This window comes from Tamandua tetradactyla, chromosome 18 (genome assembly GCF_023851605.1).
Source record: "Tamandua tetradactyla isolate mTamTet1 chromosome 18, mTamTet1.pri, whole genome shotgun sequence".
Lineage (NCBI taxonomy): Eukaryota > Metazoa > Chordata > Mammalia > Pilosa > Myrmecophagidae > Tamandua > Tamandua tetradactyla.
The window spans coordinates 35055544-35081933 of record NC_135344.1 but is presented as its reverse complement, the minus strand read 5'-3'; the positions used below and the strand labels follow the sequence as shown (position 1 = coordinate 35081933).

General features: G+C 46.2%; 1 protein-coding gene across 2 annotated transcripts in view; it reads right to left on the bottom strand.

Moving 5' to 3' along the window:
* The window catches only part of ZBTB7C (zinc finger and BTB domain containing 7C), a 368318-nt gene that overhangs the window by 8088 nt on the left and 333840 nt on the right, over positions 1-26390 (bottom strand). For both annotated transcript variants that reach the window (XM_077135517.1, XM_077135518.1), the window contains one exon: positions 4467-5693. In XM_077135517.1, the coding sequence (XP_076991632.1) occupies positions 4467-5677 (1211 nt within the window). In that variant the 5' untranslated portion in view covers positions 5678-5693. The remainder of the gene's footprint in view (positions 1-4466; positions 5694-26390) is intronic.

Below are 26390 nucleotides of genomic sequence, written 5' to 3'. Positions count from 1 at the left end.
TAGGTAGGGCATTCATGACTACAAGTTATGGCCTTTTGGATGTTAGTGGAGGGTTCAGCAGAAAGCAGTGAAATCACAGATCATCAGAGAGAACCCTCCTAGAGAACAGTTGTGTCCATCCTTTTCCAGGATGGCAAGTCCTCCATGGGAGCTCTGTTGTCTCAGTGGCTGATCTCTTCTCAAGTCTTAGATTTTCTTGCCTTCCCTACACGCCCTGCTAGATATGGCCTGAGCACAGATGTGAGCCAGGCTGGGGCTGGGACCTAGGGCCAACAGGAAGGAATGTAACACTGCCTTGCTCTCAGAGCACTGTGGTGGGGAATTAGGAGGAGAGAGACTCGGAGGCCTTCATGGGTCCCGGGGCCAGATTCAGGTTGACGGCGGTGGCTGAGATTGGGGCAGCAAGGAGTGCAGAGGGCCAGCTGCGATGTGAGTGGGGCAGTGTCTCTCTCAGGCAGCGGACAAAAGCTTTCCCATCTGCTCTGGCTCACAGGCTCTCTGTTCTCCAAGGCTTGCCCTAGCTGCCATCTCTGGCAGGATCCTTTGGGCCCTGGTTCCCAGACTGGGATTAGAAGGTAAAGGACCCCTGACAAAGAGGGTCTAGAGAATTTTGGTCCATTCTGCCCTTGTCCTCTGTCCTTGGGCTGTCCCTCCCTCACAAACCAGAGGTCAGGAGCTGCCTTTTTGAGGTCAACACAGGCACCAGCCTTTCTCAGGAAAGAAATGGTGACCTTGGACCAGGCCTAGGGAGTGTGAGCACAGATGCAGGTGCAGGTGGGACTCTGAGTCCAAGTGAATACAGGGTGACCAGATCTAGGAGGGGCCAAAGAACTACAAAGTACAGCTACAGCCTTTCAGGGGTGTTTCACATCTGGAAGAGTGCAATGGCAGGAAGACTAGTGGGGCTGGTTGGAAATCTGGAGCAGACTGAGAGGTAAGGCTCCTGACACCAGGAGCCTCAGCCCCTGCTCTATGAGGCATGGAGAATGAAAGCAGCGGGCAGGGCCCTGGGGTGGAAGGAGCTCTGTGGGAACCACGCCCTGCTCCTCCATGGGGGTGTGGCTACTGAGGACATTAGGGCTGTGGACCCCACAAGGGATGGAATTCTGGGGGTTGGCACCTAAAGTCAAAGCTCTGGTCTGTACGCTGGCCCAAGGGGTCTTTACAACTCAAAGCCTGGGCCAAAGGGCTATCTTGGAGGGGAAGGGCAGTCAGGAGGGGTGGATTATGGGCCCAGCGGCCTCTGAGTGTGTCCCATGCCAGGAGGCAGGAACTGAGGCCTTGCCAGAGCTTGGTGAAGTAAGGACATGGGCTCCCGAAGTAGATTCCTGCTGGGGAAAAGTTACCAAGAGTACCTTGAGGCAGCAGCTCTCAGGGGAGTGCGAGGGCATGAGGGGGCCCATTCTCATGGAATGGCTTGACCTTGCAAGGGAGACTGGGAATTCCAGGTCAAAGTGGTAGACTCCACTGCTCCAAGCGGCTGTTGGAAAGTTGCTGGGTGGGGAAGAAGGAGAGGGTGTGATAGATCCTGCCTGGGGGATTTAGCCAAAAGAAGGCTCCCATGGAAAGTCTGCAATGGGACATGGCTACAGAGAGAAATGTGGAAAATCCAACCTGGGCAGGCCCGAGTTGGGGCTTCAAGGACAGAGAAGAATCTTTGTAGGGCAGCTCCCAGAGAGGGGGTGAGAAGTAAGGAAGCAGTGATTCTGAAGAATGCAACCAGGTGGGGAGTAGGGAAGCACATCACCCCTCCCGCCACGAGATCTAAACTCTCTGTGTGCAGCAGGCCAAGAAAGTCTCCCCCAGGGGGTTCTCTGCTGCTGGGAAGGAGGAGACCAAGACTCCTTCTGCTCTTTCTCAGGAGGGTCACAGCCCAGTGGGAACTGAGTGGGGGAGGTGCTGACAAAGGCCGGAATGCAGCTGCTTCAGCTGGGGACAGGCCTAGGGGGCCCGGATGTCTGTCATTCTGCTGAGCAGGAGGAGTAAACCAGAGGGAGGTAGCACAGAAGGCTGGATGGCCAGACCTGTCCCAAGAATACCCCATCTCTCTGGGCCTAGAGGGGGTGGTGAGTCTGCAGATACAGAGGCCACCCTAAGTGGTCAGCAGGAATGTGCTGGGAGGGAGGATTCTGGAATGTGAGCTTCCTCTGCCACACAGCATGGCCGCCCAAGCAGGAGGCCACTCGGGGCAGGCACTAGCATCTGGAGTTGAGCCATTTGTTCGCAGGGGTTGATGGAGTTGAGAACTTTCCTGAGGGAAGGGAGGGCTCACAGCTGGCCAGACCTGGTGTGGACTCTGGAGAAGGGCATTGGTTCCTGGGAAGAACAGGGGCCCGGGAAGGAAGGGAGATGGGACAGGGGTGCTAGGGAGCTCACTGTATGCTCCTCTGAGGCTCACAGCCCTGGGAGGGAGATGTCCTTCCAGATAGGCCTGGGAAGCTAGGGTGGTGGCCCTAGGACTGGCTAGCAAGGGTGCTGCAGGCTGATTCTGTGTCCTGCTTTTGGGATCTGGCCTGAGAAGTCTTTAAAGTCCTTGCTAGGGGTATGGAGTCACCCTGGGGAGGGGATCTAGGCTGAGGAAGAGTGAATGTACTTGGGGTTGGGACTGTTTCATTCCAACTAAGCTCCCTTCTGCTGTTCCCTTCAAGCTGTGTTCAGGCATTCGCTGGCCCTGCAGGACTGAGGGTGGTGGTACCACTAGTGGGGGCCTCTGGGATGGGACGTGATCTCAGGCAGTTTGAGGCCTGTGGCTGTGTGGAGTTAACAGGAGCATAGGACCCTGTGGCCAACATGGCTGGGTAGCTGGGCCTCCAGAAGCTCACCTTGAAGAAGAAGGGGACTACACCTGGGTAGGTGGCACCTGCCACCGCTGCACCAGGAGACCTTCCCTCCATGGTCACCTCTGAGGACCTGGGAGAGGGTCTATGAAAGGTTTTCCTCACCAAAGCAACCCCAAGATCACCTTTGAACCATCAGTGTTGTTCTTCAAAGCGTTCATGAGAGGAGTCTGCAGAGCCACTTTAGCAAGGCCACTGCCACCTGAAAACGTTTCTGGGACCCTCCTCTGGCAATGCCAAGCAGAGTTTTCAAGTTACCCAAGAGAGCAAGTTTTATTACTTTTGTAGAACTCACCTTGTTTTTCCCCAGAAAGCATTGTCTCTGGTTTGATACCCAATCTGATCCAAGATATTTTGCTCTGCCCTCAAAGGGCAAAGCTTTGGGCCCACTGAAGAAAACTGAATGTGCCTCTGACAATTCCCAAAGATGAGTTTCCAAGAGGATGGAGAGCAGCAGGAGCACATCAGAGTAAGCACAGGTTTCCCAAGGGGAGTTCTTAGTTAAGACAGTGGCAGTGTGGGCAAAGGACCTATCCAGTTAAGACATGGTCACAGGGCAGATATCTACCTGACCATGTCCACATCAGACACACCAAAATGACCAAATCTTGATGCCAGGCCACTGACTGGAACTTCCCCCATCCCAGACATGGCTGGGAAGATCAGCCTCACACCACTGACCACCTCAGTACCAATGGACCAAATTCCCAAAATGAGGTCTGTCAAAATTTGGCAGGGGACACATCTGACCCCGCAACATTCCCACAATCAGTTCTGACTACAAAAGTTGCTGTGCAGAGAAGGTACATAACACGGGTTTGCTGAATGGGATGGAGTCTCTAAAAGATGAAAGGTTTTTAATATGTTGATCTCAAATGCATTTTGTAACAGCCTAAAGTTAACTCTCTTCCTAACATGGCAAGTGAAAGGGAAGAACATAAAAGGCCCATCCTCTAAACCGACTGGAAGGCCCTACAGGGGTCTCTGCAGTCTCCTGATCACACCTTGCTGTCACTCATGTATCAGTGTTCAAGTCCCAGCTCTGCCATTTACTGGCTACCCTTACTAGTGGTCACCTGGCCACTGGGAGACAGATTGCTCTTGGTAAACAAAGGTGAGAATTCCTCCCACCTTCCCAGGGCATGGCTGGCAGTGTGAAAGTACACATGGAATGCACCTAGAACAGCCCCTGGAGGGCACAGCATGCTTAATAAAGGGTAGCTGGTGCAGAATAAAATAAAGGGGCCATCTTCCACTGGGGAGCTTCAAACTGGGTCCCCCAGACCCCTCGATTTATAGTGGGGAAAGGGAAAGGGAAGCCAAGCAAGGAAAGTGCTGGGGGCCCTTGCCTGAGTCTTCACCAGAACAATTCTTCTCTTGTCTGTTTTATATCTAGAGCTGCACCTAATATTGAATTTGAGAATATGCCTTAGCTCCTATAAAGTATTCAAAAATCCCAGCAGCTGGTAATGCCTAGCACTCCTTCTGGCATGTGTCCTGACATGTGTCTAGGACCCAGGAGGGCCTCCCCTGAACTGGATCTCTTTCTGTCCTGTCCTTCCTTGTTCTCTCTGTCTTCCCCGCAGCTCCTACACCTTCCCCCCTGTCCCGGGGCTGCCGGAGGCCCACCTGGTGAAGCGGACCTCGCAGATGGTACACATGTATGGCTTCTCCCCGGTGTGGGTCCTCATGTGCCGTGGCAGCTTCCCGGCCCCCATGATAACCTTGTGGCAGATGGGGCACTGCTGGGAGGCCTTGGGCTTCAGCTTGCGCTCCTCCACCAGTGGCCAGGGCGGGAAGAGGCCCCCCAGGTGGGTGGCACTCAGGAAGTTGAGATAGGCACCGTAGTCATTCTCCGCCTTGATGGGGCCCAGTGGCCCCCCGGGAAGGTCAGGGAACATGTCCTTGAAGAAGTCATTAGGGAAGGGTGGTGGTGGCGGTGGAGGCAGCTCCTCCTTCTCCTCCTCCTTGATCTTCCGATTCTTGATGACCAGATCCAGTGGCCCATTGTCCATGGGCTGCTCGGGCAGCTGGGCGAAGGCACTGAAGTCCCCTGGCCAGAGGTGGGGGAAGAAGTCTGGGGCGAATGGAGATAAGGAGGGCCTCCTGTCGGGGAGGGTGGCTTTGGGGTACAGGTTCTCCCTCAGCAGAGATTCAATAGAGAAGTCCCGGATCACCCCCAGGTGGCCAGGGCTGCCGGCCTGGAAGGAGTCAGGGAAGTCCCCGGGCGTGTCTGAATAGGCCTTCTCCGTGAGATGGTCCGTTTTGGAAGGGCTTTGGTGGCAGTTGATGTCCTGGGGGTCAGGCAAGTTTTCTTGGTCAGCAAAATCCTCTGTGTCATCATCATCTTCTTCCTCTTCCTCCTCCTCTTCCTCCTCTTCATCCTCCTCGTCATCATCATCTTCATCGTCGTCATCATCCTCCTTGTCGTCCTCTTCCCCTCCATTCCCCCCAGGCTCCATGATCTCCAGGCACACGTTCACGATGCACTGGATCTCCAGCATCCTGGCGGCATTGAGGATATGCTTGACATTGGAGGCAGTGATGGTGAGCGTGGAGGTGTAGGCGAACTCCAGGATGGCAGCTAGAGCCTCGGGCTGCACAAAGTCAATTTCGTAGACGTACGGCTGGCTCGCTAGGGTGCCAGCTGTGAAGAGCTTCTTGAAGTATTTGCTGCAGGCAGCCAGGACAGAGCGGTGGGTGCGGTACTCCTGCTCCTGCACCACCAGGAGCACATCGCAGAGCAGGCCATCGTGCCGCTGCTCGTTGAGGCTGCACAGGACCTCGCTGCTGTGGTTGGGGAAGGGAATGCCAATGAGCTCATCAATGCCATTGGCCATGTTCTCAGCCAGAGCCCTGTAGGGACACACACAGAGAGGAAGACTGGAGTTAAAGACCAGGGTCCCGGAAGGGGACTCTGGGCTGCCATGGCCAGACTGGGAGTGGGGGAAGGGGGCTGGCTCACCCATACTACAACATGCTGCTTCTTGTCTTAGCCTTTGGTTAAGACACCACCCCTCCCCCACTAGAATGGTTCCCCTTCCTCTCAGCTTTTCCAAATCTCACTAGCAACTCAGCGCCCAGCCCCAAAGCTAGGGCTTTTCATTATAACCAGGGGCTCTTTTCTCTGGACTGCTAGGACCCATGGAGTTATGCTTCTTGTTGGCCAGCTGGTGTAGACTGCCTAGCAGAGGCATGGAGGATTCTTGAGGCCAGATTGCACTGAATCCCACTTAGCTGGTATGTCATCGTGGAACCCCACAATGTATAGCCCCATGAAGCTCAAAAGCTCCATGTGCCCACCACTTCCTCACACATGTCAAGGATCAAGGATCATTAGAGGCTTAAGGACCCAAGGACCAAAGGAGGGGTATTCTCTCAGGGCTCAGGACTCCTGCTAAGAAAATGCTTTGGTTTATTTCACAAATCCGTTAATAGACTAACATTTTGCATTGGCTACTAGGCAGTTGAAAGCCAACTTTTTGGCCCATTTTTAGCAAGTGAATGGGGGACCTCCAGCACATGTTTTCCTCCTAATCTTACTGTTGGCTTCATCTCTGTTTCCTTTCACTTGCCATCAATTCTTGATCTTTTTTTCTTTTCTACCCTGATATCCTATACATGCAATTCTGTGAGTTATTTCACATATAAATAAAAATTCATGTGCATTGTTAGTTTATCAGGGCAGTATTCTGTTACTCTCCCTGAGCGGAGATGCTTGTCTGAGACACTCTTCATTATATATATTCTACCCATACTGTGGCCTTGGGAGCCAGCAGGGAAGAACAATATAGAGCAGAGGCTCATTGGGCAGTCCCCTCCCTTCAGGGAGAAGTCAAAACTTGAACCTAAAAGTATTTTCCTTAGGAAGAACTCACAGCCCAAGTTAGCATCTTCAACCTGGCACTCTATTTTCTAATCAGAGCACAAAGGGTTCTTCCACTCATCAGCAGTAAAAAGGAACAAACGTGGCCCCTGGATAAATCCTAGTCAAAGGCTGGCTCTCACCCTGGTGTGGTTATAGTGGGGAGGAAATGAAAAGAAAAGCAAAACCCGAAAGCCCCAAGCCTGGTGAGAAGGACTCTGGGGATCCCCACCCATTTATCTCCTCAGTGCCTCCTCCCTGGGAAGGCAGGTGTGAGGGGTGAGGTGGGTAGGGAGACAGGAGTGCCAGGCCCATAACATCTACCCTGAGTGCAGCCTGGGGGCAGCAGGGAGTGGTGGGACATGCAGGGTGCTGGGTGCTACCCCCACCCCTTCTCCATCATGGAGCGGCCTAGGCCAGGCAGGCTGGCCTCCCCCGAGCAATCCTACCCTCGCAGATCCTCAGATCATTTCCCAGAACTGAGGCCTTGCTGCTTTCTGCCTTCTCATCTTTAAAAAGGGCCAGGGACTCATTCCTCGGGTTTCTCTCTGTATGAGGCACTGTCCCAGGATCTGGGGATATAGCAGAGAGCAAAGCAGAAAGATCCCTGCTCTAATGGAGCTCACAGGCACCTAGTAAGCGTGATGGCAAAATATTGCAAGGTTCACCGAGGAGGACCTAAAGATGCTCAATAAGCGATCTTATTTGAAAAGATGTTCAACATCATTAGCCATTAAGGAAATGCAAATTAAAGCCTCAGTGAGATATCACCATACACCTATCAGAACGGTTAAAATAATAAATAGTGACACCACCAAATGCTGGCGAGGATGTAGAGAAACTGGATCACACATAAACACTGCTCATGGAAAACTAAAAATGGGTGCTACCATTCTGGAAAACAAGTTTGGCAGTTCCTTAAAAATACTAAATGCACTCAGTAGCCCCCTGCTAACAGGGCCTCATTTGACCTTGAAAAGTCTGGGAATAGAACCCCTCTAGAGGGTTTTCCCATTTTAAAACTCTGGTTCCAGCTTGGCCCTGAGCACTCCATGGGAAAAGAAGTCCCATATTCCCACTGACGGGCTCAAGGGTCAATCACATGGTGTGATGATAAGTAATATGAAATTAATAGCCAGTCTCACTTTTTCAAAAAATGTGGTTTTTTTGGATATAAAAATTGTTTTATTATTTCATTTTTTAAGTTTTCTATAGAAATACCATTACTTTTCCCTAAGACTTGAATAGATCTGTCAAAAGGCTAACAAATTTTCCAAATACACATACTTATCAGGCTAATTTTTCTTTAGCTCAAAAATTATAGCATAATTGCTTTAAATGTTTTCCCTTTTCTTTTTTATTAATATAGAAATACATTGATTTTGTCATTGCTGCTTTCTTCTTTTTCTCTGTGAGGTTGTGTTGTATGTCTTCTATATGCTTTTAGGAAGTTTTAATTAAAACAAACAGAAAAAAGGAAATAAAAACTAAATACACAATTTAGCAATTGCACTCTTGAGCACTGATCCCAGAGAGATGAAGACTTATGGTCACACAAAAAGCGGTAAATGAATGTCTATAGCAGCTTTATTCACATCAGCCAAAAACGGAAAACAACTCATATGTCCTTCGAAGGGCACTGCCGTATGATGGAATACAACGCAGCAATAAAAAGGAAGGAACGATCAATCCATGCAATAACCTAGATGAACCTGAATGAACAAAGCCTGTCTCAGTAAGTTACAGCCTGGATGATGCCATTTGTATAACATTTCTGTGATGATAAAAAGCACAGAATAGATTAGCGGTTGGCAGGGGTTAAGAAGGAGGCTAGGTCCAAATGCTGTGGCACCAGCCTCGGTCTCTCTTGGATCCCTTGCTCTGGGGAAGCCAGCCACCAGGGTGTGAGGACACGCGGGCAGCCTGGAAGGGATCTGTGGTGAGGAACTTGGGTCCCCAGCACCAGCCCTGCAAGTGAGCCGCCTTGAAAGGGGATCCCCCAGCCCCATAGACATCCTGACTATGCCCTCATGAGAGATGCACGACTGTCTCGTTATGCTGCTCCCCAATGCGTGACCCATGGAAACTGTGAGATAGTAGCTGTTTATTATTTGATTTAAACTGCTAACCTACAGAGTCATTTGCTATGCAGCAATAGATAACACGTGCAGGGAGGGACAGGCCTCATTACATTGATATGATTGATTTATTTTATTTCTCATGACAATTCTCTGTCAGGTGATAGTTAAATGCCCATTTAACAAAATCAGTATATTATGACAACTTCTTGACAGATGAAAGTAAATGTACTGAGGAAATGACACCTTTTTCTAATTCACACAAAGCCACCAGCTGGGTAGCAGGGGTTCTGCCCCTCAGAGGGGCCTCCTCTTCTGAAAACACTGTAATTGAAATGACCCTCAGAGTGCTGGGGAGACTCCAGGAAATTAGTTCTTTATGGAGAGTCAGGTTTTCCTGCTTGCTAAGGACTTATGCCTTAAAAGACAAAACCTCTTTAAAGTCTTGTTCAGGGCAAATTCCCACTCGCTTCTTAAACTTTTTCCTGCCTCCTCAAACAGAGGAGATGGAACCCATGGGCCCATGCGCCAGGAGTGGGTCTCCCTTTGCAGCAACCACAGTTCCAAGCTCATGGAGGATAGGAGCATGGTTGTTCTCCCAGATCTCCCACTGTCCCATGCTTTGGGAGCCACATCTGCTTGGGATTCCCAATTGGGAAACCACAGCTGGGGACTTCGGGAGGCCCCTCCGCTTCTCTGGGCTTTGGTTCCCTCCTCATCGAAAGGGGAGGTGGTACCACCCATGTCACCAGAGGGCTGGGAGAAATCTGACCACGCGCGTCCTGGCTGCGAGGTGCTGGAAGTGTGAGATGGACCCGGCCGTGCGCATGTGGCATCGGGCCCAGGTGACCCGGGCTGGTCTGCCTGGCTGTGACGCCTCGTTTTACAGCCTTTGTTCCATTCCTGGAGGAGCCGATGTCACCCTGCTGGCAGCTCGGGGGTGTTTTCAGAGGTAGGAGACTACTTGGGGATGAGGGGTGGACAGGAGGCAGGGGCCACCATTGCTGGTTCATTGTCTCTTGGGGAAGAAGTGCCCCCAGTGCCCCTTTCTTCCCTTCTGAGCGCTTCCCTGGGGACCCTAAGGTTCCCATGCCCTGGTGGGACTGCAGACAGCAGTGTCCCAAAGCGGATGCCACGCACCCCTCCCATCCTGCTCGGGCCCTCCACCCCCCAAAGCTAGGGCAGTTCTGTCTCCAAGAATAACATACTCAGGAAAAAAATTAAACATACAAATTTAAAACAAAACAAACTCTCAATAACTGGTAGAGGCTTGATGTAGAATATGACCCTCTGGTAGGGAGGGGATAGAAAAAAATGAATGTATTAGTTGTGTCAGCTTGGCCACAGCCCTACATTATCTGCCAGATAAAATACTTTCACTTAAAGGGGGAAAGAGGAGCTGATGAGCTCAGAAGTGGAGGAGAGAGGGGGAAAGGGCCGAACACAGGGGATGGAGACCGTCTTGGGGGGGCTGTTATTCCTAGGCACGTGAAGCCAACCTTTGCCTCCCCTGAGCCTCTTCACCCTCATGGCAGGTTCTCAGACCCAGGTAGGGCCAGCAGCCCTGTCTGACAAAGGCAGCACGTCCCATCCCTGGACCTCGGTTTATTAATCTGTAAAATAAGAACCTCTACCCACACTGCCTGTGTGCCCCTCTCTTCCTACCTGGAGACCAGGTCCCACCCTGTGGTGAGGGTACTTCAAAGAGGAAGAGAGAAGCACAGAGGAGGAGATTTGAGGGGTGACCAGGGCTTCAGACCCTCAGAAATGCATGGTGGAAACCTGGCTCTGGAAGTACTCTGATTCGAGTCCTGAGGGTAGCTTGGATGTCTGTATTTATTTCTATCTTATTCTAATAACCAACCCAAGCAAACGAGCCAGCACCTTCGATGACAACCAAAACTGTCTAACCCTTATCAAGTGCCTGTGATGTCAGCCATTGCCCCTTTAATTCTTCCTCAACCAACAAAGCTCTGAAAGGCAGGTATTTTTAGTGTCACCTTCAATTTAGAGATGAGGAGCCAGGTACGGGGAGGTTAAGTGACTAGCCCAATGCCACACAGCCAGCAAGTATCTGAGCCAGGATTCAAACCCACTGCATTTGGTGCCAAACCTCCTCTTTGCTCCCCATTTGCCACCCTGCCTCCTAAAAAGTCCAATGCAGGGGGATGGGGTTGAATCCACCCGGGAAGGTGGACTCTACTCTAGAGTGAGCCATAGCCCCATGGAGCCAGGCCTGAGGAACGTGCCCCGGGCGGCTGAGATGCACGCACGCCAGGTGGCTAAGGTGAGAGGGGCTCAGCACTGAGTGAATGAGAGGCCTGGACAGAGTAGGAACAGGCCCATGTGGGCTGGGGGAGGGCTTTTGGAAGGAGGGGTCTTATCTGAGCTGTGAAGGCTACCGAGGACTCTGCAGTCGAAGGAGTGGAAGGGGTTCCTGGGTGAGGGAAACAGGATGAACTAAGGTGCTGGTACTTAGTTGGTGCTCAACAAATGTTAGCCATTCTCAACTCCAGAAGGACACACCTTTGATAGGTGTCTTGGCAGAGGGAGGTGGACCATTCTGGAAACAATTTGCCTTCCACACAGTTTTATAGAGACTCACATGATTTAAGCACCTCTCCCGAAGAACCCTTTTGAGAACAGTCCTTAGAAGCTCATAGGGCCGTCTCTGGCATTTGGAGGCATCATAATCTTCCAAGATCCTTTCATACCTCCTGTTGCATGTGCTCCTAACCCAATGACACAGGCAAGGCTGGTAAAAAACATCTGTCCATTTACAGATGTAGACAATAAGGCTTAGAGAAGAGACTGTGCTGAGCTCAAGTTAAAACTAGGGTGTGGATTCCCCAGCCTTGCCGTCAGCCAGACCACAGTGCGCCGAGGGGCAGGACTGGCTAGGGGGGCACCCACGTTTTAGGCTTCGTGGTTTTACTAGGATGTGAAATGCAAGTGTAGGCGAATCATATATGCTTGTGGCCCTGCATTTGCTTATGTGGAAAACAGGGAAGTGAGTGCATAGATCTCGTACAGTGGCATAGGAATGGAATGGGGCTCTGCAAAGCACCAGGCACACCTGGGTTATCTGTAGTTCAATTTCCTCAGGAGATTACAGTCTGTTTCTTACATGTCTGTCTTATGCCCAGGATACCATAAAGCAGGAACATGGTAAACGCTCAAAAACCTTTGTTGAATGAGTGAGATCAGTTCTGATAAACAATGAGGAGAGCCTGGAAGTCACAAAAGGCTGGTGAGATGGCCCTAGCCCTCTGCCTCAGGATGTCTGTACAGATGCCTGTCATTCATAAGGCACCTATATTAATTCATTACATTCTTACAGCGGGACTTAGCCCCATTTGATCGATGATAAAACTGAGGATCAGAGAGGCTAAGTGAACTGCCCCAAGGTACACAGCTAGAAAACAGGAGGGCAGGGACTTGGCTTCTGCTTCAGGTCTCATCTCCCTCCTGCCCTCCATGGCTGCTCAGGTGGTGTGATTTTGGGGACAGTAATATTTCTGTGATCCACAAGTCCAGCATCTCCCTGAATCCCTGCTCATCTTAGCAATTCTGGGGCTTAGAATAATGCTTCCATCTGCCAAATCCCCAGGGCAGGCTCACCCCAGTCAGTGGACTACCACTGCTAAGAGGAGCTGGCCTTCATTGGTCTTGTCCCCAGCTCTTTTCTTGCCCAGGCCTTGGGCTTCAAAGTCACCTAGAGGAATTAGTGGCAGTTGAATTTTCTTTCCAGACCTGGGAATGAGGCTGGGCAGTGGCTACCTACGCTGCCCTTCAGCAGGTTGTTGCTTCCTGCGGTTTGGGCAGGCACTTACACCCATAAGGGGGTGGGAGGCCCGAGTACGACAGAGAGCTGGGGACATGACCTAAGTGGCTGGGCAGCCCCAGATCTCTGCTGGGCACACCCCACCAGGCTTTGGCAGTTCCCCAAGCAGGGTGGCCACACCCCTTGGCCCTAGAGTGCCCTGGGGCCTTGGCTGCCCCAAGGCTGGGGCCAGCCATGTAGGCAGAGGCTGGGCAGGGCCACTTCAGCTTCCAGCTGGAGCCCCACCAGCCCTGAGCACCCAGCCAGAGCACCCACCCCTGGGTGAAGCTGGCCTTACCTGCTCTGCCACTCTGCTGGGACATGACTGGGGCCCACAGACTCCAGTAAACTGGTTAAAGCCAGGCTGCACACAGGCCTTTGGGTCCAGGGCTTGGAGCTGGTTGGTTTCTGTGCAATGTGCTGAGAGCTTCTGTCCCCTGCCAAAGCCCATGGCCTTCTCAGATGTTCCAGAAGATGCAGCTCACCCCCTCAGAAGGCCCCAGCCCCACATTACGCACTGCAGTCTCCTGCTCCCTGCAGTCTCCTGCTCCCCGCAGTGCTCTGCCCCTCTCCCCGGTGCCCTAGGCAGGGACAGGGCACTCCTGAATTCTAACCTTAACCTGACAGATTTTCCCTGTGTTCCTCCATCTGGGGGCCTGAGTTTTCTCCCTGATTTGTTATTCTCTGTTCAAGCCCTTGGGTGAACAAGGCCACGTGCTTGCTGACCTCTGTTCAGAAAAGCTTGTTCACACCCACTTTTCCCCATACACCTTCCTAGAATTCCCCAGTGGCATGCACATACAGAAGGAATTATTTTGCACATTTTGCTGATGAGAAACTTCACTGATGTTGTGAATTGACTTGTGCCAGGTCATGGAACAAGGTTAGAACAGGGGCCTCAGACATCCAGACCAGTGGCCCCAGCTCTGTCCACTGCACCCACTGTATCCCTCAGGCCCCTTCCACAGCTCTGAGAAGGGATGAACTATGCACCAAGGGCAGCCTTGAAGGGCACCTAAGAGGGCAGCCCTGGGGTGGGGGATGGGTAAGGAGTGTGCAAGGATCACAGCTGCCTCCTCTCACCTAGAGGGAGTCCTTAATCTCTGCAGCTCCTGCCAGTGTCTAGGCAAACCCTGATGGATGTGCCGGGGTCACTGCTCCATCCTCTCAACCAAGGGCTGGCTCTGAGCCTTTAGTTTTCAAGGCACTTTCACTCCTTGGGAGCAGAAAAGGCCTGTCTGGTACCCATTTCACAGATGAGGAAACTGAAGTGAAGTGAGGTTAAGTGACTTGCTGAAGGTCACAAAACAGTGTGGGGAAATGGCTGGTGGAGAACTTCCCGCAAGGCTTTCCTACTGCACGGTGCACCCCCGTGGGGAGGGTGCCCCCCTGCTGCCACCAGAGCCCTGGCCACACTCACGTTTAGGTCTCTAGGGGTAGGCAGAGGACACGCACCCCTCAGGTGGCTGTTCTTTAGTTATTCACCCTTTATTGAAAATGTCAGGGGGACACTTGTTCTCTATTGAGAAAAATTGCACACCTCTTATGTTCAAAATAAAGGATTTACTACTTGTGTTTATTATGGGCAATTTCCCCAGCCAAAAAACTCCTTGGGAGGCTTATTAAACCACTGAATATTTAGATAAAATAAATCCCTTCTCTCCCATAAACTACACGAGGCCACATGTACTGAGTCTCAGGGTGCCAGCTGCCTCTGGCTGTCTCGACAGGAGGTGCCCATGCTCTGGCCTTCGGGTGTTCCCTGTGGCTTGTCACAAACATACTGGAAGGGGATGGAGTTGGGAGACACATCAGCCCACGAGGAATGCTATTTCTTTTTATATTTTTAGCATTTCTGCCCAGAGGGGCTGCCTCCTTCAGAGGAGTGGTATGGTTTAGATTCTGCCGATGGACACCTGGGTTAAGTGGCGACATTTTCTGACCCTTCTCGAGAACATTTTCCAGAAGGTACCACCGCAGCTGCCTCTGATGCTCTCTGCCTGCACACCACCTTTTCTGCATGCCAAGTGCTCCCAGTGCCACGGACGGGGCTGGGGAAGGCAGAGCCCATTCGGCTGAGCCAGAGGGGTTTACACTGGGTGGAAAAGAAAAGAGACACCAGGGGTGGGGACCCCAGCTGGAACAGGGAAAGGTGAGTTCTTGGGTGGGGGGCAATAAGGAATAAGGGCTAAGAAATGCCCAGGTGAGCGGTTAGCAGAAGGGGGGCTAAAGACCCTTTAGGAAAGGAAGTAGAATTAAAAGCCCAGTTCTGTTCCACACCTTAGTCTCAGTGTGGCTTTGGACCAGCCCACCTCCTTTTCTGAGCTTTAGTTTCTTCATTTATACAAGACCAGGAGGCCAGGAAGGGCCTGTGCTGCCCCAGATGGTTCTGTGGAGTCTTCCAACTAATCCACTTAGTTCGGCTCCAGGGTTGGATTCCAAGGTCATGAACAGGTCAATTAGTGATGTCTCGGGGCTGGGGCATCTGACTATGGATTTCCTGTGACACTGACTCCTTTCTCCTGCTCTCCCCATGTGTCCCAGGGGTGCTTCAGCGTTATGCAAGAAAATAAATGTGAACACACTTTGGGCTTCCAGAGGCAAGGGCTGCAAGTGACTTCTCCATAATGTACAGGAATTCAGCACAGAAAGACAACCCTTATGGGTCCTGTGTATGGGTGTGGGGGGGGGCAGGAGGCAGAAAGGGACACAGATTATCATAACATGCTCTGTGTTAGATGCTTGACAGAGACCCACGTGCCGGAGGAAGAGGAATTACTTCTGAGACTCCTTTAACCAATACTGACTGAGTAAAACCAGAGATGCACTGAGGCCAGCCAATGTCCTGTGTATTTTACACGAATTCTCTTGGTTAATTCTCTCAACCCCCCCATGCCGTAGCTACCATTATCATCATGACTCTATTTTTTCACATACGAAAACTGAGGTAGAGCTGGGACAAGGCTCCCTAAACAGTCTGCAGTGCTGCCTCTCAGCTGCCGTGGCATTTCCTCATTTTGCTAAGTGCTGGAGAAACAGGGATGAAACAGATGGAGTTCCTGGGCCTCGGGAACTCACAGAGGATGGGAGACAGAGACAAGGAAAGTCGTACAGATGGTACTAATGCCAGCCCAGAGGTGTGGGAAGGGTGCACTGAGACCAGAGGGCAGAGCCTGATGTCAGGGGCTGTGCGGGCATCAGCGAGGGGCTCCACAGGGAAGCAATGCTCAGGCTGAGCTCTGAGGTCCCTGACACGGGATGCTGGGGGCAGAGGCAGGGGGACACTCCAGACAAATGCACCCAAGAAAGGCACAGAGGCTTGCTGGGGCATGGCATGGCTAGGCAGGAATAACAGGTCATCGGGGGTGTTGGGTTGACAGGTAGTTTGGTGAATTCAGAGGCGGGCAAGCCACGGGGTCACAGCAGGGCTGGCAGCAGGCCACCACAGAGGGGTTCCTGGGGGATGGGCGGGAGAGCGAGGCGGGGGACCAGGGACCTCACAGACTGGGTGGAGGCATTTGGACTCTATTTATGAAGCCACGGGAAGGAAGTCAGGGAAAGGTCTGGGCTGGAGAGGAATCTGCTAGGCGCTTACATTTCAGGATGTGTCAGCAAAGGCAATCCTGGAGCGGGCGCGGGAGGGCAGCTGGAATCCAGCAAGGAGATGGCATCCTCTGACCCGTGAAGCCGCGCCCCATTATTCACAGCGACTCCCCTGCCCTTCTCCCTGACCCAGGCCTCCTGGGGGGATCCGGAGGGGAGATGCGCTGGTGGGGATGGGAGCTGTGGCAGGGAGGAGGCAGAATCACACTGCAAGGCCTCATCCCAGGTGTAAAATGTCCTGGTTATGCCTTTGCCCTCCAAAACCGCTTCTGCCTTCCCCCTGTGTCTGCCTCCATTCGGAGACAAGGCCCGGGTCAGTGGCCCTGCCTGATGGCTTCAAGGATCCTAGGCCTTGTCTGTGTTTTCCGAAGGAAGTGAAACCTCAGCTATCCCTCATAACTTGCACTTTCTTCTAAGCAAACACCCTCTACTACGAGAACCACCTGGTGTTTGACTGAGGAAGAACAAACTGGAAGCTTGCAATTTGCAGGCTTAATTGCATAGTTACATATAATATTATTATATAGAACTTTTATTGCACAGAGAAGTCCAAGTATTTCCTTTTCCTATTTATGCTCCAGCTCAGTTTCTTCTCTGCTATAATTTCCCCCACTGCAGGAACTGACGGCTGTTTGATTCCAGGAGCTCTTTCTTTGGATGTGAGATGTGAAACTCACTTGTCATGCGTGGTTTACTCACAGAGTATCAGTAAAACAACAAATGTACTTGATGCCATGTGGGATTCAGAAAATGACCCCAAGCCGGCTTTTGAAGGACTTCCAGCTTCACTGAGCAGATAAGATGAAGCTACAGCAAAATATCAGAGAAAAATTCAAACCAATAAGGAATCTAGTGCGGGCTGGACCCTACAATCAGGGACAGGGGAGCCTGTGAATACTAGCTTGGCAAAGCTGGGCAGAATCCCAGATGCCACCAATGATGGAGAAACTGTATGATGGCACACAGCAAGCACCCCCTCCAGAGCCCACCCTGAAGTGCAGCCCTCCCTCGTATGCCTCATTTTCTCAGTGCAAATCTCAGGAGACAGGAGCCTTTCTCCCTTCTGCTGACATTTGTCCCTCCCCCAGAAGCCTAGCACTAAGGAGTGACTCATTCACAGCAGAGCGCCTCACTTTTCAGCATTGTATAGAGTAACTACCTCTCAACTGCCACCACTTGTCCATTTGCTTTGAGATCTTTAGTCCCCAAATGATCATAAATGACAGTGAAAATATTCTCAAGGCACAAGAATCTCTCTGCTACCAACTGCAGCCATTGTCGTGCTGTCCACTGATGGGCTAGAGTGGGCTCAGTAACTTCCCCGCACCTAAGTAAGGCAGGTTCCCCTCTGAAGTGTCAAGATCTTTGAATAAAGTTCAAAAGTCAGAGAAGAGATAACAAGAAAACATCATTATTTGCTGATGAGATGGCTGGATACTTTCCTATACAATCAAGACAAGTTCAAAAAATACGTTAGAGAAGCTCATTTACTTGGGAACAGAAATAGATATAACATCTAGGAATAAGCTAATAAGAAAAGTGCATATTTATAAAAAGAAAGATTTAAAATACCAGTGAAGTAATTTTTTTTTAATACTTAAATCAATGGAAAGATATATCCTGTTCTTGGATGGGGAACAAGATGCCAATTCTTTCTAAATAATTCATAAATGTAATTATCTCAATAAAACTATCTACCAGTATTTCTACTGAAATTAGATAAGATGATTCTAAAGCTCTTATAGGAAAATAAGCATTTAAGAATAGCCAAGATCAAGATGGCCATTGGAGCATGATATGGTATAAGATGCTCAAGGTGCTTTCCCCCCACACAGAATCTTTGAATAACTTGCAAAAACTGGCAGAGCCATTTTACTCAAAACTCTGGAAAACAGAGGTTGTTTGTTTTTGTTAGCTCTTGGCACTCAAGGAAGTATCTGTCGTATCACTATTTGGATACAAATTAAAGGACAGCAGTAAGGAGGCAATGGCTGAATCAAGAAAATACAGCTTTAGATATGGTAGGACAAGCACATGGCGCCCTCTCCCCCCCTTCCCAGTGCCGTGTGGAGCCAGCCTGTGCTGCTTGGCCCTGTGCCAGAGGGAGCAGAGTAACCCTTATGCAAATACTGGGGGTGCCTGTATGTTGATCAATCCGGTGGCAGTCTGAAATACTGAACCAGGAAACTCATCTCTGCCTCCCAGAACTGGCCCTGAGGCAGAAGCAGCTTGTGGACAGCTAAAGCAATATAAGAGGGCGGGCCATGGTGGCTCAGAAGGCAGAGTTCTTGCTTGCCATGCCAGAGACCCGGGTTCGATTCCCGGTGCCTGCCCATGCAAAAGAAAAAAAAAAAAAGAAAAAGAAAAAGTTAAAAAAAAAAAAAAAGCAATATAAGGAACACTTAAGTCAAAGGGCCTGGAACAAAGGATTACTTGCTTTAAGTCATACAAAAGAACACCGGGACGGGGAGAAAGTCTATTTCATAGGGAGTTGAGGGGGCATTGGAATTCCTGTAAACAGGAGATTTCCTAAGGCCAAAAGCAAGCACACAGGTTTAGAAAAGACAGAGAGAACCCAGTACTTCACATTCACCTTGGGCTGATCTTGACAGGAGTTCTAAGAAGCACACCAGTCAGTGCAGAGCCGATTTGCAAAGACTACAAAAGGTTTTTTTTGAGGTTGTTTGTTTTTGTTAGCTTCTGGCATCCAAGGAAATATCTGTCATATCACTATTTGGATACAGATAGAAGGAATAGACAGTTCAGGGACTAAATCCCAGAGCTAACACTTTAAAATATTAAAACATAGTGTGCAACAAAAGATTTCAAGACAAAGAAACAGGAAATGATGGTGCATCCAAAAGAACAAGATAAAAAGCCAGAAACCATTAATGAAGAATACTATGCTTTGGACACACCAGAAAAAGGCTAAAAAAAAAAAAATTGTTAGTATACTCTAGGAGATAAAGGAAAACACAGAGAACGAACTAAAGGATATCAGGAAAACAATGAATAAATAATATGAACATTTTGATAAAGAGATAGAAAATTTTAAATGAACCAAACAGAAATACTGGTATAGGAGATCACAATAACTGAAATGAAAATTCCCTAGAGGATTTCAACAACAGAGTGGAGCAGGTAGAAGAAAGAATCAGTGAACTCAAAGACAAGGTTAAGGTAATCATGTGGGTAATTACACATGCCAGTACTATGGTATTGCATTTTTTGGTATGTAACACCACTTTCTACCTTTTTGCAGGTTCTAAAATGCAAATGCATAAAGAGCAATGATAAATGTATGATTTTGGAATACAATGTATAAAGATAGAATTTATTATAAATGCAACAAAAATTTGGAGGGACAGAGGGTTATAGGAAGAGTATATGAGTGTGCAATTGAAGTTAAGTTGGAATCAAGTCAAAAGTGACTGTTTTGGATTTAGGATGTTGAAGTTTAGCCCCACAGTATTCATAAATAAAATATATGGAAAATAAGTACAAAAATAGAAGAGAAGAGATTCAAAATGGTGCAGTACAAAAATATCAAATGAATATGAAAGTAGGTATTAATGGTATAAGACTTACAAAGACCATGCAGCTAAGTGGCAGAAGCCCTGCATTATCAGTAGTTACTTTAAATGTAGATTCATTAAACCCTCCAGTCAAAAACAGAGAATGGCAAAATGGATCAAAAAGCATTAACCAACTATATACTGTTTATGAGAGACTCACCTTAAATTAAAAAACACAAATTGGTTGAAAGTGAAATGGTGGAAATAGTAACAAAAATGGAGGTAGCTACACTAATATCAACTTTAAGTCAAAATAGGTTTTAAGTAAAAAACAGGAGGGACAAAGAAGGTCATGTATAGTGATAGAGGAGACAACTCAACAAGAAGACATAATAATTATAAATATATCTGTACCTAACACCGGAGCCTCAAAATATACAAAGCAAATATTGACAGATTTGAAGGAAGAACTAGATGGTTCTACATTAATAGTAGGAGATTTAAGTACACCACTTTCAATAATGGATAGAACATCAGGACAGAAGATCAATAAGTAAATAGAAGATGCCAACAACAATGTAAATCAGTTAGACTTAACAGATATATATATCTGTTATAAATTATATTTATATAATACAATATCTATTATATACATATAACACTTCATCCAACATTCTTCTCTAGTGCACATAGATCATTTCCCAGGATAGACTTTGTCACAAAATAAGTCTCAATAAATTAAAAATACTGGAATCATACAATGTATTTTCTCCGACCACAATGGAATGAAACTAGAAATTAATACAGAAGGAACACTGGAAAATTCACAAAATGTGAAATTAAACAATGTATTCTTAAGCAACCAATGGGTCAAAGAAGAAATCACAAGGGAAATGGGAAGATATCTCGAGGATATTTGAGTGAAAACAAAAACACAATGTACCAAAATATATGGGATGCAGCAATGGCACTGCAGAGAGAGAAATGTATGGCTCAATGCTTACATTTAAAAAAAGAAGAAAGATCTCAAACCAGAGCCTAACCTTAGAATTGGAAGGAGAGCAAAATAAACCCAAAGCAAGCAGAAGGAAGGAAATTACAAGGGTTAGGGCAGGAATACATGAAAACAGAGAATAAAAAAACGATAGAGAATAATTAGGCTTAAGAGTTACTTCCAGAGAACCTCTTTTTTTTTTTTTTGCTCAGATGTGCCTCTCTCTAACTGAACCCTGAAAGTAAATTCATTACCCTCCCCCTAGGTGGGGCATGGCTCCCAGGGATGAGCTTGGCTCTGGCACTGTGGGATCAACAATGCCTTCCTGAACAAAAGGGTGGGTGGGAGAAATACAACAAAATTAAGGTATCAGTGGCTAAGAGAGTTTAAACAGAGTCAAGAGGCTATTCTGGAGGCTACTCTTAATGTAAGCTTCAGCTAGATATTGCTAACTGCTACAGTTTGCCAAACCCCAACCAAAATCATTCCTGTTAACCCTAAAGATCACCCAGTGTTCTATCTGAGATTCTACGAAAGCTTTGCACATCAAGTTACTTTTCAGAAACCTAAAACCTTCAGATGATTCCTATCACAGATAAATCCTGAAACCCAGAGGTGCCAGTCTCTCCAAGAACATCAACTAGTTCCATACCTGTATTCTATATTGTTGACACCCCTTTCCAACTTGAAAAAAGATAGAATGGACTCAAATACCCCTAAAGATTAGGAGAAAGATCAAATGAGAAGGAGGAGTTATAACAGTAGTTAGGATTTAACAAATGAGTATTACTACTGAATAATTATATTGGTATTTCTTTTTAATCTCCAGGTTTTGGAGCAGTTAGAAGGAAAAACCTGAAATTGTGGAACTGTAACTCATACCAAACTTTGAAATCTGTTCTATAACTACTTGTTAAAATATACTTTGAAATTTAATGCTTTTTTGTATATATGTTATATTTCACAATAAAAAATATTTAAAAAAACAATAGAGAATCAATGAAACAAAAAGTTAGTTCTTTGAAAAGATCAATAAAAAAAATCAACAAACCATTACACAGACTGACAAAGAAAAAAAGAGAGAGGGCACAAATAACTAAAATCAGAAATGAAAGGAAGGACATTACTATCGATCCCATGAGAAGAAAATATGATTGTAAGAGGATACTTTGAACAACTTACACTGACAAATTAGATACCTTAGATGAAATGGACAAATTCCTACATAACACAAACTATCTACACTGACTCAAGAAGAAATAGAAGATCTCAACACACCAATAACAAGTGAAAGGATTGAATCAGTAGTCAAAAACCTCCAAAGAAAAGCCCAGAACCAGATGGCTTCACTAGTGAATTTTATCAAACATTCCAAGAAGAATTAGGGGAGGGAACACTCCCTAACTCATACTTTGAGGCCAACACCACCCTACTACCCAAGCCAGATAAAGAAATCACAAGAAAAGAAAATTACAGACCAATATCCCTTACAAATACAAATGCAAAAATCCTCAACAAGATACTAGCAAACTGAATTGAAGAGTGCATTAAAAGAACTACACACCATAATCAAGCGGTATTTATCCCTGGTTTACAAGGGTGATTCAACATAAGAAAATCAGTTAAGGTAAAACACCACAATAATAGAATGAAAGAGAAAAACAAACAAACAAACAAAACAAACCACAAAACCACACAATCATCTCAAGTGACAAAGAAAAGACATTTGACAAAATCCAACACCCCTTATTGATGAAACATGTGGAAAACTAGGAATGGAAGGAACCTTCCTCAACATGATAAAAGGCATACATGGAAAATCCATACCTAATATTATATTCAGTGGTGAAAGACTGAATGCTTTCCCTCTATTATAAGAAACAATTCAAGGATGCTCACTGTTATTCAACACAGTACTGGAAATTCTAGCCAAAGCAATTAAGTAAGAAAAAGAAAGAAAAGACATCCAAGTTGAAAGGAAGAAGTAAAACTTTCCCTATTTGCAGATGGTATGAGCCTGAATACAGAAAATCCTGAAAATCCATAAGAAATTTCCTAGAGCTAACAAAATGAATTCAGCATGTAATGGGATACAAAAGATTAACACACAAAACCTAGGTGTCATCCTATATACTAATAATGAACAATCTGAAGAGGAAATCATGCAAAAATTCCATTTATAGTAGCAATGAAAAGAATCAAACATCTAGAAATAAATTTAACCAAGGATTTAAAGGACATGCAGAGATATTACAAAACGTTGCTAAAAGTAACCAAAGAAGACCTAAATAAATGGAAGAACATTCTGTGTTCATGGATTGGAAGAATAAATCTTGTTAGGATTCTACCCAAAGAGATTTTCAGATTCAACATAATCCCAATCAAAATTCCAACAACTTTTTTGCATAAATAGAAAAGCCAATCATCAAATTTACATGGAAGGATAAAGGATCCTGAATATCCAAAAACATCTGGAAAAAGAAGAATGAAGTTGGAGGGCTCATAGAAACAAATTTAAAAAATTTATTATAGAGCTACAGTAATCAAAACACCATGGTGCTGGCCCAAGGATAGACAGATAGACCAGTGGAATCAATTGAAAGTTCAGAAATAAATCCTCACATCTATGGCCAATTGATGTTTAGAAAGGGTGCCAAGTCACTCAATCAGGAAAGAATAGTCTCCTTAACAAACTGTCATGAAAATTGGATATCCACATGCAAAAACTAAAGGTGGACTCCTACCTCACACCATATACAAAAACTAACTCAAAATGGATCAAAGTCCTAAATGTAAAAATCAGAAGAAGAAAGTAAAGGAAAGAATCCTCAGGTACTTGAGTTGGGTAATGGTTTCTTAGATTTACATGAAAATCATGAAGAACAAAAGAAAAAATAGGTAATTGGGTCTTAAACAAATTTTAAAACTTTGGTGCTTCAGTGGAAAAAACCTTACAGAATGGGAGAAAATATTTGGGAACCATATATCTGATAAGGGTAGAATATCCAGAATATATAAAGAAATGCTAAAACCCAAGAACAAAAAACCAGACAACCCAATTTTTAAAATGGGCAACAGACCTGCATAGACATTTTCTTCAAAGATATACAAATGGCCAAAATACACATGAAAAGATGCTCAGTCATTAGCTATCAGGGAACTGCAAATCAAAACCACCCTGAGATACTATTTCATACCCCCTAGAATGGCTACTATTAAAAAAATGAAGAATAACAAGCGTTGGAGATGACGTTGAGAAATAAGAACACTTGTTCATTGTTAGTGGGAATGTAAAATATTGCAGCTGCTTGGAAGACAATTTGGTGGTTCCTCAGAAAGTTAAGTCCAGGATTACCATATGATCTGGCAATCCCACTTCTTAGTATATATTCCAAAGAACTGAAAGCAGGGATTCAAACAGATATGTGCACACCAGTGTTCACAGTGACCCTATTTACAATTGCTAAAATATGGAAATGACTGGTGTGTCTATCAACGATGAATAGATAAACAAAATGTGTTATATACATACAATGGAATATTATTTAGCCCTAAAAAGGAATGAAGTTTTTCTACATGGAACATGGATGAACTCTGAGACGTTATGTTGAGTAAAATAAGTCAAACAGAAAGGACGAAAATTGTATGATCACACTGATATGAAATAATTAGAATCAGCAAATCCATACAGTCAGAAATTAAAATACAGATTACAAGGGTCCAGAGTGGAAGTAGGGAAAGGGGAGTTAATGCTAAATTGGTGCTTTTGTTTAGGATGATGGAAAAGTTTTGGTAATGGATGGTGGAGATGGTAGCACAACACTATGAGTGTAATTAATGCCTCTGAAATAAACATTTGAATGTCGGTAAAAGGGGAAATTTTAGGTTGTATTAATGCTAGTAGAATAAAAATTTAAAAACAGCATAGGACAGTACAACACAAACAGTGAACCCTAACGTTAACCATGGACTATACTTTATGCAATTACAATGAAATTCTTTTGTCAATTGTAACATGGTGCCACACTAATGCAAAGTGTTAATAGTTAGGGTGTGACATGGGAACTCTGCATTTTCTGCATGATTTTTCTTTAAATTTAAAACCTCTATGCAAAAAATATTTTTAAAAGAAGAATAGACAAGAAATTTTTGAACAAGATGAGTAATGGGATTGGAAGAAACAGCCCTACCAGATATGAAAACACATTATAAAGCCACAAAAACAAAATGTTTGTTACTGTATCATGATCAGAGAGATATTCAACAGAATGCCACCAGCAATCCATCAATAGGCTCACATTAATTAATTAATTAATTAATGTATTAATTTAGCATATAATAAAGGTGGGATTTCAATTTTTATCTTGGAATGGATTATTAAATAAATAGATTTGGGCAATTAGCTAATCACGAAGGAAACAAAGCAAAATAAAACGGGGACTCTTTTCTCACTCCTTATACCCAAATAAAAAACAAAGATTAAAAAAAAAAAGAATCATGAAAGTATCTGATGATTATTTTATATTCTCAAAGGGGAAATACTTTTCTAAGTAAGGCAGAAATCTCAGAAGCAATAAAATAAAGATTGATAAATTTGACTGAATAATGATTTACAAATTTATATAAATCAAAAATTCCATAACGAAATCAAGAGAGAAATAAACTGGGAAACATATGCAAAACATGACAAAAGGCTAATTTCCTCATACAGATGTGCTTATATTAACAAATCAGCAAGACATAGAGCCTACTAGAAAAACTGGTAAAAAGCATGGACAGGGAGATCAGAGAAAAAGAAAGATTAATAGCTTTTAAGTACGCGAAACATGCTCAACATCACTCAGCACTAAAGACATAAAAATTAAATAATTAAATCTTGATTTTCAAATTCTCTTTTTAACAAACTCCCAAATCTTCTTTGGAATCCGTGTAATGTCTGAACACCACTGGTTTGTTTTGGGGCCTTTTGGCTACTCTGTCTCAGTTTTTCTTTCTATACAATGGAGTTAATGACACTAGGCTGTCTGGTTCACGATAGCCGTGAGGATCAAATGGGAATGTAAACAAGAACAGGCGTTGGCCAGCACGAGGCATTGCAGGCCACAGCCACAGTCCAGCAAGTGTCCAGCATGCAGTGACTTTCTTGTGGCTATCAAGGCAGGCTGTGTATAGGGGCAAGGTTCTCTAGTGCAAGATCTCATGAGCTCAGCCTTCAGAGGCTCTTAGTCCACCCCTTATATGCCAATTTAGGTTCCCAGGAATAGAAGGAGCCATGATACTATTGTGACATCATCTGAATTCCAAGAATCCTAGGAAGATCTGGTCACAAATGCTGATGGTCATGATAATCATAACAAAAGACCTTAGTGCTTTAACAGCCTGATTCACATGTTAATTCACTCATCTCTCCCATTTTACAGAAGTGACGGCTGAGTGCTGAAGGGGTGATGAGAACTACTCAAGGTACCTACACAACCAGCCTCCCCACCTGGACCCTGCTACTTCTTTAATACAGGACTTTCAATGACTTCCTTTAGGGGATCCCACTGTCTTGGTCTGCCCATCATGGCCTGCCAGAGTCTGTTCTTATTTCCAGTGCTTTCTGACTGGGACTCTCACTTTCTGGCTGGTCGCTGTACTGTCCTGCAAGCACACCGGTCCATTTCAGCCTCTTG